Source organism: Poecilia reticulata, chromosome 1 (genome assembly GCF_904066995.2).
Source record: "Poecilia reticulata chromosome 1, P_reticulata-male-v2, whole genome shotgun sequence".
NCBI lineage: Eukaryota > Metazoa > Chordata > Actinopteri > Cyprinodontiformes > Poeciliidae > Poecilia > Poecilia reticulata.
This window is the reverse complement of record NC_088830.1, coordinates 11,420,326-11,436,294: the sequence shown is the minus strand read 5'-3', so window position 1 is coordinate 11,436,294 and position 15,969 is coordinate 11,420,326. Positions and strand designations below refer to the sequence as shown.

The window sequence follows — 15,969 nt, the reverse complement described above, 5'->3', positions numbered from 1 at the left end:
ATGCAGGTACGCATACAGACTGCTGGAGGTGATTGTGGATGCTGACTATTCCTTAGAACTTTCTTGCTATAAGTCAAAAGTTTAATCATAATCGTGAGTGCTATCAGTTTTTTTCCCCTTTGAGTTGCTTCAGACTGTTTCTGTGTTTTAATTGTGGAATTTTACAGTGTTGTGTCGTCACTTTGTGTCCTCCACGGTGGCAAGTGCCGCAGGATTTGGTGATGCATGTTGGCCGATGCGGGATCTGCAAATGCACGACAAGCAGGCTGATCGATTAGTTTGGGTGTGATACAGTAAAACATGCAAACTTGTGACATTTTTACTCAGGCTCACGGGCTTGTTGGAAGAGACTGTATGTCTTTAGTACATCAGGTTTCTCTTCATGGGCTCTCGCATCATCTTCCTTTAGTCCCCCAGTATTTAAATTAATAAAATGTGTAAATTAATATGAGATTCCTCCAGATGATGAATGTCTGAACATTTCTGACCAGAAGTGGATTCATCCTTTCTTGCTGTTTGGCTTTTGCACATTGAATATGATCCACTGAAGCTTTCATTCAATTTTTATTTTAATAATTGTCCTAAATGGTCAAATGGACTGAACTTATAATCATTTTGACCACTCAAAGAGCTTTGCACTGGAGACACATTCATACACCGGTGCACAGATCGGTAGACAGTTTCAGGTTAAGTGCTTTGCCCAGGGGCACATCGACACGAGGCAGGAGGAGGAAACTGGAATTGAACCTGCAACCTTCCGATTACAAGACGACTACTATACCCACAAAAATAGTTTTTGAGTAATTTACTTGGTTTTCAGAAAAACCAACCAAATCATAATCAGTAGCCTCCTTCTGGTCTTTTTTTTATTTTTATTTTTTTATCAAAGGCAAGCAAATGAAATATACAACGATATTCGAAGTTAGAAAGCTCTCCAACTTTGTTTGTACCAAAACCATCTGCGAGTCATTTTTCAGCTTTATGACGATTTAAGTGACTTTGGGTTGAAAACCACAAACCCTGTTTCTCGTGTCATTTTTCTTATATCTCACTCAGATTCAGGAGCATAAACTTCCACATGAGCTCCATTTGGGGAGGGAAATTGTGAAATGTTGTGTTTCTGCTGGAGGCGGGAGCGGAGGGGGAGCGCTAAAGATGGATTTAGTGCTAAAGTAGAATGTAAAGGGAGCAGGATATGGATGGCAGGAGATTTATGGAGCCCAGAGAGGAGGGTTGAGGATTTAGGGTCTCGCCCTGGGCATTCTCCACGGGACACTGAGAATGGTATGTGCTGGCCAGGCCATCTTCCCACATGTGTCCCACCACGCTGCTTCTTACTCTGCTGCTTCTTACTGTTTTGTTTTTTTGTCTTTTTCTCTTTCGCACATTACTTTTACGATCTCATTTGGATACTGCCGCGTTCATCCGAAGCCGCAACTGGCCGCTCGCCTTCCTTGTGCATCGCTCTTCTGATTTAACGGAAACCTACTCCGAATGTCGCAATCGAGTCGCTTGAACCACCTGCCAGTAGTTCACTGATTCCCAAATGCGTTTCCAGCCCAGATGTCTCGTCATTGGAAGTGTTGACAATTTGAGCAGAGTGGTTATTGAAAGTATTTAAGCTATTTCCAAGTGTTAACCATGAAGAAAACACATGGACTGACTTGTTTTCTGTAGCCAGAAAAGACTGAAGAACTTTATTCTTAATAACAAATAGGCATTTTGAATGCTCAACCCTTGTGCGTGCGAGGACTGAGGCAAACGTAGAGGTCTATGGAAAATGATACAGGTTTTACATGTGTGGGGTCGGTTGGACCCCATTTCGACATACAAGGGTTAAGCGTGATATTGGAATTTGAAGAATGGACATCAGTGTAGGATAAAGTGTTGTGATCTACACTTTTAACAGTCCAGAAAAACATTAAGGATGTTTCTTCATCTATTAGTTCCCCTGGTTTCTTACAATTCTGCGGGTTGCAGAAATTCATGCAAAATCAACAAATACCCGCATTTTTTCATGCCAAATCCTGGAGGAACTGATTCACTGACATGAACAACAACGACATGAGGGAGCGAAACTTGTCCCTGCTGGACCCACTGTGTGCTTGAGACTCCTAAGTCAGACAGGAAACAAGATGATAAATAAAAATACCAAGAAAACACAGAGTATTGGACCCTTTCAAAGCCTTGGCTGTTTTTATTTATTTATTTTTTTCAGTTTGTTCGCAATTCATTTCACGTCAGAAAGGCTGAAGGACAGTCAGGCAAACAAGATGGAGAAGGAATGAGGAATTCTTTGAACACAGAAGATGCAGAAAATAATTCAATTGAAGAAAGATGAGGCTGACGTTTGCTTTGTTTTCTGAGAAGCTTCCTCTGAATAAAGCAGATGTTGGCTGTCAAGGGAACAGTTTTGCTTGTTTATAAAAAAAACAACAAAAAAAAAACATCCCGACTACATCTGGACACCATTGTGCAGCATGAGAGCGGTGAGCTGGATGTAAATAAAGGATTAGATTATGTGACTTTAAACCTCTTTTCATCATCTCCTGCTCGTTGGGAGGGACTTTAGATGCTTAGGTCACCGTCGCTTGGGTTTTAAAAAATATGCTGGAGTTTTCTCCATCGGTCCAAACGTGAAGAAATCAAGTGCGCTCGTTTGCACATCTCAGCTTTCAAGGTGTGTCTCCTTTAAGTTCCCGCAATTCTTTGCCGAAGCACGCCACTTTAACTTCCCCAATATGTGTAGTTCTATTAGTATCAGCTTTTGTTTTGATGAACCGGACGGTCCATTCGGAGACATTTTTAAATGAAGTGAAATGGGATGTTACAATCCACTGATATGTCAACTCAGAAGAGAATAAGAAAAAGAAGGAAAGAAGGAACTGAAAGCAAAAAGAGAAAGTTATTCCTCCAATCAGTGCAGTCGTGGTTCTTGACTTAACTGAACCTGAGTGAATCCCTCCTTCTGTCCCCATTTGTTCCACCTTTGGTGAGTGTAGAAAATCAGTTTTGATCGATGTTTCAGTTTGGGGAGGCTTTGTCTGAAAAATTGAAATTTTAGGAATGACTGTCAGGTTAATTGGTCTGTCTAAATTGCCCCTAGGTGTGAGTGTGTGTGTGCATGGTTGTTTGTCCTGTGTGTCTCTGTGTTGCCCTGCGACAGACTGGCGACTTGTCCAGGGTGACCCTGCCTCTCGCCCGGAACGTTAGCTGGAGATTGGCACCAGCACCTCCTGACCCAACTAAGGGACAAGGGTGTAAGAAAATGGATGGAAATTAACACTTTCATGCATAGTGGTCACTACAGTGGACAGCTGTCTAAAAGCCATTTTTATGTTATAAATGCACACAGACCACTGAAGTGGATATTAATGCATCATAAAATACACTGTCAACTACTGGCCATCAGCTGCAAATGCAAGATATTATTTTTGTTAAATCCAATATGGCCGACAGACAAAAAAGCATACCGACCAACCCAGTTTTTACCGTCTACTGTAGACGGTAAAAAAAATATTGTCACATCAGATGACCCCTAAAGACCAATACTACTGATGTGTTTTTCAAATAACAACTTTGTATTTGGAGAAAATTACAATTGATCACCTAAAAAAATAAAACTACAATATTTTTTTTGTTTAACACATTTTTTTCCTACCTTTTTTATGCCTTAAGAAAATAAAAAAATAGGAAAAAAAATCTTGACAAAAAAGATCATAATTCATTCATGAAAGTGTTAAAAGTTTTATTTAAAAAATTATCATAAGTGAAGAATTATTCAACTCAGATTGGACCTGTGTTTTCTATTTTGAAAATACCAAATGAAAAACAATAAATAAAACAGTCCTTTAAGTCATAAATGATAAATGGACTGAACTTATATAGTCAAATAAAACGCAGAAATTCAGATGCCAACATGCAAGAGCAATTATCTACAAGTATTTTCTTACAGAAGCTCACTCGTTTCACCCCTTATCTAACTTTGATACTATCAATGACTTTTTGAGCAATAAATTAACTAAATGGGGGAAAACATAGATTAAAATTTTTATAAAGCAGTTTTTTTAAATGTCACGTGTTTACTGCCACCATTTAACATGTGCGTGTCTGAGAATAGTCCTGACGATAAAGACAACAGAATACATGTCATAAAGTAGCTGTAGGCGGTGGAGAGCTCTGGGTGGTGTGAATATAACTTACTTATGTGAAAGAAATGTTTCACAGTTGTTGCATTTGTGCTGCTTAATTTTTTAGCAGGGCAGTTAAAACCTGCGGCATCACACTACGTTGGTCTGAGAGATGTATTAAAGTAAGAGAAGTTAAATTTTTTACAGTTTTTCTCAGAGTACTTCACATGCTATCTGGTTGACTGATCTTGCATCAAATTTATGCTCGCAGCATCATAAAAATATTAATTTATAAATTCCCGCTGTTATTTTATGTGAGCGATATCGTACAAGTCATTTCTTTAACCTAAAATGATCCACTTTCAGAGCAGAACTGAATAAGTCTTATCCGTAATCTTCTCCAAACACAGGTAGGATCTAAAAATGCAAATCGTAAAGTTTGAATAAAGGGAAATGACATAAGAAAAGTATTCGCACCCTTTCGCATGCTCTCTGTTTTACCTTTTAGTTACACTGTTTTTTGATATCAGCTGAAAAAAATTACTTGAATAAATGAACAAAGTATTTTCCAATGATAATTTATTTTATTAAGAGAGAAAAAATATTCAAACCAACTGTGATTGAACATCTGAGCCAAATTTCAGAAGATACACCAGATGACTGTCTGGCATATGGAATAAGAGAAAAATCGCTTTAATTTCTGTCTCTAAATGTGATATGGATTAAAAAAAAGAAAAAAAAAGATTTAAATAAGCAAAACAGTATGTAATCTAAGAGTGCATCAATAACTCATCCAGGAGAACCAGAGAACCCAGAATAACGTCTCGCCTCAGGTTGGCTTCATTACGTTCATCGCTCAGCATTAAGAAGTAGAAATGGAAAACATGCAATAAAAGGCTTTCCTCACATTTAAAAAAAGCAACTGATCTAAAAGACTTTTGAGAAACTGCTCTGCAGACTTTAGTGTGTTTTTTTAAAGGATGTGAATCTTATTCTACCCAGTATAAAACTAACAGAAAATCAGAAAATGGTGTCACTGTTTCACTTCTGTGTTTTGTTCAGTAGTGGCTGAGTTTCAGTCTTTCTCTGGGAAAATACATAAAATTTATGATAAGGCCAAAATATCAGCTAGCCAAATCGTTCTTCGTACAGTAAAAGTTTGAAAGTCAGTTTTGTTTTTCCATAGGCCGAGGTTGTTTCAGATCACTTTCCTCCACTTCATTACATTACAACATTACAGTTTGAAAACAGCTTCTTGTTTTTTTCGTCTTCTCCTCCTCAGGTTATGTTTGATATTAAGATTTGTTTGATGCTGACAAACCTTTATAAGCAAAAGCTGAAGAAATCTGCAAGCAGGTAAATAATTGTTCGCAGCACTTGGCTGATGTCCAGTCGTGTTTGTTCTGTTTAAACTGTGAAAAGAAATGAAAGTGCATTAAAAACCATTAAAACCGATCAAAGCCTGATTGAATCATCCGGTTAAATTGACCAAAACAATACACAACAGACTGAAACTAAAAAAACAACAACAAAACATTTCTGTTCTCTGGTATAAAGTACAGAAAGAGTAAAAAAAAAAAAAAATCTGTAGAGAGAAATAACATTAGAGTTTAGTGTCATTCGTCATACAGGGCACAGCGGCTTACCGAAGCAGAAACAACATAATTACGCCTCAGCTCAGTCCCATTACAGCCGCTACTCGCGTGTCTCTGTTACCTCCTACGTAGTCTCCACACTTTGCTTAATTACCTTCTCCTTGTCACCCTGGGAAGGCTTGATTGATTTAAACAACAGAGTTTGGAAGCGCTCATTGTGGGTAATGCGTTTACTCCGCAACACTACGCCGTACCCACGGGTGACCGATGTCACGTTAACGGTAATCAATAGCATTTTACATGAACTTCATTACTGGTCATTTGATAGTTTAAGGTCAAAGCTTTAAAAGGGTCCGCAGTCGCACGCTCACTCAACTTCTCTTGGCTCGTCTTCCTAATGTTTCCCCTCCTCCCCCCAAGTTCAGTTTTGATGAAAGTGTGTGAGTGGAGAAAAGAAAGGAACGGTCCCCGGGCAGAAAACACTGGTATGGTCTGGGACGGATGAGAGGAAGCTGTTTAGTTTAATATTGCAGAGATTATTATAGATGAGACTAAGTGGAAAAGAAAAACCAAATCATCTGATCATGTGTCATTAGAGAGAGCAGATTTATGCCATGTAAATGTGGAACAAAGAACCAAACATGGGAATCTGAGCTGATTCAAAAACGACCGCTTCACCCAGCAACCCAAGCTGAGCTCCAGCACGTTTGGTCAGCTGGTTTTACCATTATATGCTCTGTACAATGGCTGAAAAAAGAGACAAGTGTTTTTAATGTTGACTTACCATCCAGAAACCACTTGGTGTATTCTTATTGTGCAGGAGGCTCCACATCTCCTGCACAACCGTTTTCATGTGCAAGTGTAAAGGTTGAGTTGGTGGGCGTGGCCAGCTGAAGTTTGTTTGAATTTAAAGAGACAAGAGCCCCTAAAAAGAAAGGAGCTCAAAACTCACCAGACTAAAATGTTACCATCTAAGAAAGATTTTGTGTAAAAAGTGTAATGAATATGTTTTGTATCATCTACATCCTGTTCAAGGAAGCAGAATCCAAACCTATGAATGTATATTCACCTCCAATGACAACTCAATAAATGTAAAGACGCGTTTTAATAAAAGAATATGGATACCAGTTTGATTTACATGATGGGATCCCGTGAAGTTTTTCTTTATGCAAGAGAGTGACTTCCTGTTTTTTGCTGATGAAAACCTAAAACTTTAGTAGCATGTGTTTGCAGTAGTTATGCTAATAAAAACATGCATGAGGTCTGAAATTCCTCACCTTCACCCTTTCACTGGTGTGCTACGTTTATTTACAATCGTAGTGTGTGTAATGTAAGAAAGCGCTGTTTACACAGACTCAATCAGAACACTGATCCAGTCTGTTTTTCCTTGACTCTACATTATTTAGGAGCATCTTCTGTATGAAGTACTTCTTGTCATGTGCAGAGATTTTTTTTGATCATGCAGAGAGGACAATTAAAAGGCAGAGTCAAATTACATTTAATTCTTCCTGATTCATTTTGTTAATTTGCCGTTAAAAGGAGGAGAAACCAACCTATGATCAAACACAAACGCGGCTCAAAAGGTCTTGGCTGAAGCTGCTCTTATTTCACATCTTTTTAAAAAAAGACAATGTGCACAGACAAGTGATTTTGCTAGTTTGTATAGGAACAAATAAACCACATACTTTTTGAAAGAGTGAAAAGAAAACAACCTTAGTTACCACTTTTGAAATGATGAGAGTTATCCTTTTCTTCAACAAACATTTTATTAGAAAAATTGTCCAAGAAGAGACAAGAAAAGACTTTCAAGTTGAAATTAGAAATCCAGCTCTTATTTCTTGAAAGACAAATTCCTGCACGACTCAGAGGGTTTTAGTTGAGTGCGTCATGCATAAAAAAAACAAAAAAAAAAATTTTTTTTAATTAAAAGAAATAATCAGTAGTAAGTAGGAGTGTGAAACATCTTGTGATTTTTCTAGTTAACTGAGAAAAAAAGTGATTATGTCTCTTTTAGCTCTTTGCACACATTGCAAGCAAGATGCCACATCAGGCATGTTTCACCAGCAAGTTTTGCAAGAGTTCAGGTCAAAATTATATTACTGTGCCTTTAAAAAAAACGTGTGTGCGTGCGTGCGTGCGTGTGAGTGCGTGAATGCAAATGACGTCTACACAGTTTGTTAAAGGAAATAACTGCAGGCGATGTAGCGTTATGAGTGGCTCCCAGCTGCACACAAACTGTACAGAATATAACGTGTGGTAATTTATATAGTCTGAATATCGTAAAGGAAAACAAATGAGCCACGCCGAGTAACTTGGTCACACAACAATTATCAGATATTCTTATTTTTATCTCTCGCTTATTTGTGTCTCTCTCTCTCTCTCTTTTCCTCGCTCCTCACACAGAAAGTTATGGCTTCCGAGTCCTTTTTCTTGCGGCGTTTGCGTTGAAATGTCAGGTAAATTACTTTAATAGTCACTGGAGTTCACTGTGACGTCTCAGAGTCAAACTGTGGAAAATAAAACAAATACTTAAACGGGGGGTTTAACACAAGGTCACAAGAACAAGATGAGACGCAGAGTTTTTAAGGGCAGCGCGTCATTATGACAAGATGCGAAAAAGCACTGAACTTAAAGTTTGAGAATGAAAACTGCCGCAAATTCGGAGAATTTTGTGTTAGGCTTTTCGACTGCAAAAACCGTCCCTTAAAGCTCTAAAGTGCACCGAGATTAAGGTAATCTTCCCAATCCCAAGATACCGCGCCGTGGCTATAAATTAAAGATCAGGAAAGATGCTTTCAGGATTTAATGTCCAGCTTTCAGCCCCAGCTCCTCTGCACTGAATATAAATATGATGGTAAATTACAGTCAGATATCATCATGCCGTGACGTTGTGTTATCTGTGATTGGTTGTGCATAACGTTAAACCTGCCTGTGCGGGTCGATTAGGTTATCGGTTTGAGAGAGTTAGTCGTCCTTTGCTGTGTGTCCTGGTTGCATGAAAACTGACGCGCTAACCTTGGCGGCCTGTTGCATAACCCATACGCACATCTGTACATTAACATGAGCACATTAACCTCTTTATGCTGACTTATCTGGCCAAATCAATTGCTTCTGTGGCCGCGTGTGTCATGAGAATCGGGATATAGGTTTTCATCTCCAAAAGGTTTTAACTGTGGCCGCTGTGCGATTTAATCTTTTTCAAACTAAATGTGTCACCGGTCCTTGAGAGGTATTTCTTGTGATATTTAGAAACTGGAGTAAAACATTCAACAAGATGAGGATGTGTGCTTAAAGAGGATCGAAACAGCTCATGGTATTCTCACTGCTTGTGCAAGCACTTCGGTATGACACCTTTGTCCGTTAATGTTTCACACTGAGATTGCAGTTTGTCCTTGGCTAGCGTGGAAGCTAACGTCCACTCTGGTCCTCTGTGGGAAACAGCACCAACGAAAGTAAATGCCACTTATGGATTGCGTCGTTTGCAAACATCAGCCAATAGCACTGAGTCTACGTAAAGCGGCTTCTCAAGATTCATTGTCCTTTGAATATGAAAATATGTGCAAATAGGTCATTTATTCACGAATAAGATTTATATTTCACAGAAAAATATCCAAACTGATCAATCCACTACAATACAAAATTGTGATTAAATCCCTAATACATGATCTTTCAGGCACATTTAATTAAGGTGTTTGTTAAAAACCTTAATTAAAGGTTAAAAATATATATATATATTTTTAATTATTATATCAACAGAGCAAACTTTTTAATGGACTGACATGCACTGTTCCGATCTGATGATTTCGACACAGACATGTTTATATTTTCAAAAGAGTTGTGTTCATGGCATTTATATGTCTTTTATCCTTTCCAACATAATGAACATTATATGCATGTTTTCAACTATCATACAAATGATTTCAAGTTGTTCTTATAGTCCCTCGATTTCTTTTCCTGAAACCTGCAGAGATCTTCTGGAAATTGAGGGAAAATAATCTTCATATAGAGAAAAGCTTATCAAAACGCTAACAGTGTGATAGTAAGTACCACAATCAGTGTTACTGTCGTGTTCCTTTCAGCTCATGACACAAATGAACAGCAGTGGCTCAATTTGAAGCACCGCTGTATTTACAATAGGAGTTAATATTTCATTATTTCCACCTAAAAACATATTCAGTCCACCGTGGGGAACACCACGAGCAAAGCAGAGGGAGCCGCAGGCATGGCTCATAATCTCAATCACTGCAGCTTAGCGGATAAGAACAGATTATTATTATTATTATTATTATTATTATTATTATTATTATTATTATTATTATTATTATTATTGCTGTTGCCAACAAATCTATGGAAAGAGCAAAACCAACAATGTTTAGTTTGCCTTTCAAACCTGTCATATTTTGAAGCTTATCGTTGGTAATCCTCCTAAACCCTCTTGTTGTCCATCATGTAAAGTTCTACGAATATGGGGAAGGTAATCCAGTGATGGATTTTATATACATGAAGATTTTTTATTTTTTTTTAGGAGTGCTGGATGGAAACAAATTAGCGACTAAATCGTTGCATACATTTAAAGAACCTCCCAAAGATTCAAATTTATTGTCGGATTTTTTTTTTGTAAAAAGAAAGCAAATGCATTTCTCAGAATATTTATTCTTGCTCATATAATCCCTTTGATTTTGTTGTATTTTGCCCCAAAACAACGTATGTTCCTACTCTGCTCTCGTTTGCTGTTCATTTAATAGGAATCCAATGTGTTCATAGAAAAAGAGGATTACAACTGTAGCATCAAATCCCAGCAATTTGTTTTATTGCTTGTTCTGTAGTCCTTAAAAAAAAAAGCAATGCTCTAATCTGTACAGCATGACAGCCTATTGATGTTTTGCTCAGATCCCTGTGAGAAGCCCGGACTCGGCACCGGATGGGATCCTCTGCGTCCGAAGCAAAAATCGACTGGAATAGAATGGAATTTGAAACGTTTTAGCCAAAAATGTTTCCATGCTCAAGGTGTTTTTTGCAGAAACGTTTCAGATTTCGTTTTGTTCTCCAACTGCGTGGGCGAGGACGGTCAACCGGCGTCACATGATCCCAGCCTGGAAACGAAAAAAAAAAAAAAAGCAAACCTGATTAGAGGAGAGAGTGCCTTGCAAAAAAGTGTTTGTGTTATGTGAATCTGTTTACATTTTCCTATGTGAAAAGCTCAACATTGGAGTTTTGTAGCGATATTAGATGAAAATAGTAATAAATTGGAAGAGAGTTATGATTTTCAACAATTATTTTATTTTATTTTATTTTTTTCAATTTAATATCTTAAAAGTGTGCCACACATTTCATTAGCAACCTCACGCCACCTTGATATTTTAACCCGTTCTTTTGAAGCTTTGTAAACATTAATTTTCAAGAATTGCCATATATTATCAAAAAAAAAATTATATACTTTGACATAAACCCTGGCTTTGCGGCCATCTTCCCACCAGCTGCAGCTTCCCCCGTTCCTGCTAGAGAAAAGAACCCAGCATGATGCTGCCACTGCCGTGTTTCGCTGTGAGGATGGTGTGTTCAGGGTAAAATGTTGCTCTATTTCCCTGTCAGCTGGCCAGACTCTGATGTGGATCCTCAGTCATGCAGGACATGGAGACCCTAAGTTCTTCAATAGAGGGCAAATGGATTTATTCTCCCGTTTCATAAAGAGGTTTTGCCTTTCGCTTAAAAATGATTTCACAGTTCTGAACGTTTGTTAGAAGTAGCTATAGGTGAAATGTATTCAGGTTACAAGAGAAGAAGTCTAGTTTTCCTCAGGCTCATCTGATGGAGCGTTCTGCTACATTTTGTTTCCCCATCAGGGCTCCTCGCAGCAGTTGTAGTGGTAAGTTTAAATGGGACGTCTTCTGGTATTCTCCATTTCTTTTTTCCACAAGCAGATTTATGGAGGGACTTATAGCTGTCAGACTAACAGAACCTGGACGCCTGCAGTCACAATGGGCCTCTTGGCTACTTTATTGATTAATGATCTACTTGACCGCCCCGCTAAGTTTGTAGTTGTGCCAAATATGTTCTGTTTGTGGATGATAAGTATTTATTGAGAGTTTTAAAGATTGGGATGTCGTTTTATAGCCTAACCCTGCTTCTCCACATCAGTTTCACTGACCTGTCTGTCTGCTGTGGTCCTCCGTGATGCTATTTGTTTGCTAATAGTCTCCAAGGACGTGTTTTTCAAAGTGGAGGCCGCTGCCCCCTGGGGGCCGCCAGGAGGCGCTGCAGGGCCCTCAGAAAGTTTGTTTCGAACATGATAGAAGAATAAAATCAGTATAACGTATAAAGTTGAAGGAAAAATAACAATAAGACAAAACTAAAACAACAGCATCTACTGACTCTCTAAATCATGCATTTTTAACTATGTTTTTAAAAGAAAATCCAATCTGTTTTTAATTTATTAAAATGTTTACTTTGAAAGAATCTACATTTATTGAAATACTATTTGCCATGTTCACCATCAGCATGATTGTACTAGTGAAACAATTTGAAAATCATGCATCAATTTAATTCCACTTCACAGATCTGCACTACTTTGCCTTGATCCATCACATAATATCGTAATAAAGTATTTTGTATTATGCGGTAATAATACAACAAAATATGCATACATTTTTTAAAAAAGCACAAATACTTCTCCTAGGTACTGCAAAGTGTCTGTTATGATGAACCGATCGTTGCGCGGCATGAGCTGATGTTTTTAAAATCTCTCTCTGTTTTGGAGTATTGACAAGAGATGCTGTGCATGTACGGCAGACCATTAGTGACACGTTATGGATTGCTCATTCTCTGAAAAGCTGTGCGCTGAACTGAAACGAGTCGGGGTGTAAATTGTGCTCGTGGGCATCTTTATTTTTCTAAAGGCCGACACGGAACAGCATGTATTTGACATTAACGCTGCAAAATGTTTGTGCCGTAAACATTTATCTCCAGCCACCTCCACCACACTCTCAGAAAATAAATTCTCTCTCTATTTTATTTTTGTGTGTGTTTGTGTGTATGCGTGCGTGTGCGCGTGTGTGTGTGTGTGTGTCCACGTGTACAGGCCGTGGGGTGGAATAGGGCCGAGCCTCATGTGGGTTTCCTCTCTCTTCTGGTCCCCGCCGACCCCCATCTTCCCAGCATCGGTGGGATGTCCCAGGTGTGTCTCCTCTTGGCCTTGCTTACGCTCTCCAGCTGCACTAAGGTACAGTGTTACTAATACCCTGCCCGTCTTTCACACATAAAATTAAACACAACTTTAATCCCTCCCTAATCCACTCATTGTTGGGTACCGCTGAATGAGACTGAGACGCCGTAGAGAGGAGGGGGGGCGGGGGGGGGTAAAGAAAACAGGGCTGTTGTTGTGCTGCTGGAGCCTCACGAAGCCTCTCCGTCGCAGGTGTCCTTTGCTAACTCTCTGGAGCTTGTGAAGGAGAAGTGGAGCAACTACAAGGACAACTGCGCAAGCCAGATCAATTCCACGCCCCCTGCCACAGGTGAGCGACTGAACTTCATTACGGTAAATTTAATGTCCAACTTACATCCATCCAAAGCAACAATTATGTGCTGTTATATGTGTGAGTGTGTATGTGTGTGTTGCAGGGTTGGTGTGTAACAGAACCTTTGATTTGTATGCCTGCTGGCCTGATGGACGTCCAGGTACTACTGTAAATGTCTCCTGCCCAACGTTCCTGCCATGGCATCGAAAAGGTCAGTAAGGCTGTCAAAAGGAAAAAAGGAGTTAATTCACAGTGAAACTGCATAACATAGCAAGAACAAAAATGTTGGCACTTGTAAAGAATAAGTTTTATATTTTTTTAAAACCTTGCTGCCACCGTTTTCTGTGTGCAGGATGATAAGAGAAACTGCATTGTTATAACTTTCAGTGGTTGCTACAGAGAAATTGTCCTCTGTGTCAGAAGAAGCAGAAATCCGTGGGTAATTAATGGCAGGTTCCAAGACAATGGTTGATTTTATAAGTTATTGTCTAAAACATAAATTCAGGTGCTGAAAGTGAGCAAACCTGAGTTTGAGTCTTCTTCTTGTTCAGGTACCAAAAGATAGGGTGGATCTTTTAAGGCAAATTCACAGAGTTAAAAGATTCTCATTCAAACCAGGAATTATACAAATATTTAGGGATTTTTTTTACCTTTATGCAAATTGCAGCCAAAACATATAGCTTTGTATTAAAAAAAAAAAAGTTGCATTAGATTTAATGGAATTTATAGTATCTGCTGAAAGTTGATTTTGTACTATCTGTCAAGATGTAACTGCACTAACTGTGGTGCAGGTAATTTGGTAAATAAAACAACAACAAAAAAGCAACAACAACATTTATTGATGTTGGACCTCCTACCCCCTCCATTAATTAAACATAGTTAAATCAAAAGTTCTACTTTCCAAAATGTTCTCAGTATCACTTAAAAAGTGATCTCTGTTGCTGTGGTCAGTTTGAACAGCTGCTACTTGTGCTTTCGTTCTTTTACAAGAGGAAATTTAAGACAACATTTTAAACCTCCAACTGGAGATTATCGAGCAACGTCCAGTGAATCATAACGTTGTCTGATGTAAGCACTCTAATCCGTCGCCTGAATGTCTTTCTTTCATGTTTAGCTTTAATGAGTTTTGCATATATACAGCACGTTACAGCACCAAAGTCCAGAACAAAAGAAAACAAAAAAAAAAACATCGGAATATTTTTGAACTGTTAAAATAGGCCAATTAACCATTAATTTTTATTTGGGACTGCAAGAGCTTCTTAAATTTCTAAAAAAGAGAAACAGGATAATTCCTACTTCATGCAGCTCTTGTGAATTTTGCCAAAGGTGCATCTGCTAAACACTGACTTGAAAGGTGGATGAATATTTTGTGCAATCGCTCATTGTATATTTTTATTTAGTTGTCATTATTTTGCTGATATCAGTTTTCATTTGTTTTTGTTTTTTGTTTGTTTTTGTTTTGTTGTCATTTTTTTCAATCTAAAAACTCATCAAGATTAATATATAAAACATATTATGTCCTCTAGTTGTCGCTCAGATTTGTCATCCAGTTACTCACTCCCATGTTTTCTCCAGCTTAAAGCCTACAGGACGGACATAAATCTTTAATTTATAGGTCAAAACATCCAAGGTGGTGAAAACGTTTTCTAGACGCTACATACGTCGTTAAGAGACGGTTTTTATTTGCCGTGCCGTCTGCCTCTTGTCAACTCTTTGTGCAGATTCTTGTACCGTAATAAAATGCTGATCGTTGAAGTTTCAGACGTGTAATTATGATCCGAGCTTTTTTCAGTTAATTAAAATTAAACTCCAAAGATAATTTCCCCTCTGTTATCACATCGTGTTGGAGCTCCGGCTTGTTAAATTGAACTCACTCTCTGGGGTGAAATTTCTAGCTGCGCAGTGCTGCTGTTTTCTCATTATCTCTGCGCCACGCATAACGGTTGAATATGTCAAGATAAGACAAAGTCAGCGTCTGGTTGCTCTGCTTGTTTACAAAGTTGCAACTAGAAATTGCAATTGTGAAAACACATCTTAGTCCTTTATAGAGGAATGATTTGTTTTTTTTTCTAACAGCTAAAAGGCTTTTACTATTATTGACATCCAGCGCAGAATAATGCCTTTGAAAAGATCTCGATTTATATGAACACTCATGAAGGGAAAGGTTAAGTGGCCCATTACATCACAGGAGAAGGACTCTTCCTACCCAACAAAACACCAGTACATGTAAGGTCTTTCTTTTGTTCAACATAGAAATAAAATATTTCAAGTCTTATAGCAAAGATTTTTTTCAAATGTATTTGAAAGGCTTTTCAGTCTGATGCCGTCAGAACTTATTGGCATCAGCTTCTTTGAAAATCACATCAAGGATGCGGCGCTCATCCAGTGTCGTTGATACTGTGGATTCAATGGGGGAGAAGGAGTCACTACAAAAAGCCCAGCTCTTCCTGCGCCCTTGCAGTTTAATTAAATGAAAGAAAGAAATGAATGAATGAAGTGAAACCTGCAATTTGTTGGATGAGAGATAAATGAAATGGATTTTACCACAGCTTAAACCCTGAAGGTCAGATCCTTCTTGGTCTCCCACCAAGTAATAGGAAATTGTGTGATACGCTTTACTCTGTCAAAGCAGCGTAATTCTGCTATTAAAGCACAAGTCATTTTTATATTTATGTTACTGAAGTTGAGAGAGACTCTTAGCATTAATGATGACAGCAGTGTAAAACTGAA

The 15,969-nt window shown here is 38.3% G+C and overlaps 1 protein-coding gene across 1 annotated transcript in view; it reads left to right on the top strand.

Moving 5' to 3' along the window:
- The window catches only part of gcgrb (glucagon receptor b), a 56,498-nt gene that overhangs the window by 27,953 nt on the left and 12,576 nt on the right, over positions 1-15,969 (top strand). Inside the window, exons 2-4 of the mRNA XM_008424176.3 lie at positions 12,804-12,944; positions 13,140-13,236; positions 13,343-13,450. Of these exons, the coding sequence (XP_008422398.1) occupies positions 12,891-12,944; positions 13,140-13,236; positions 13,343-13,450 (259 nt within the window). The 5' untranslated portion in view covers positions 12,804-12,890. The remainder of the gene's footprint in view (positions 1-12,803; positions 12,945-13,139; positions 13,237-13,342; positions 13,451-15,969) is intronic.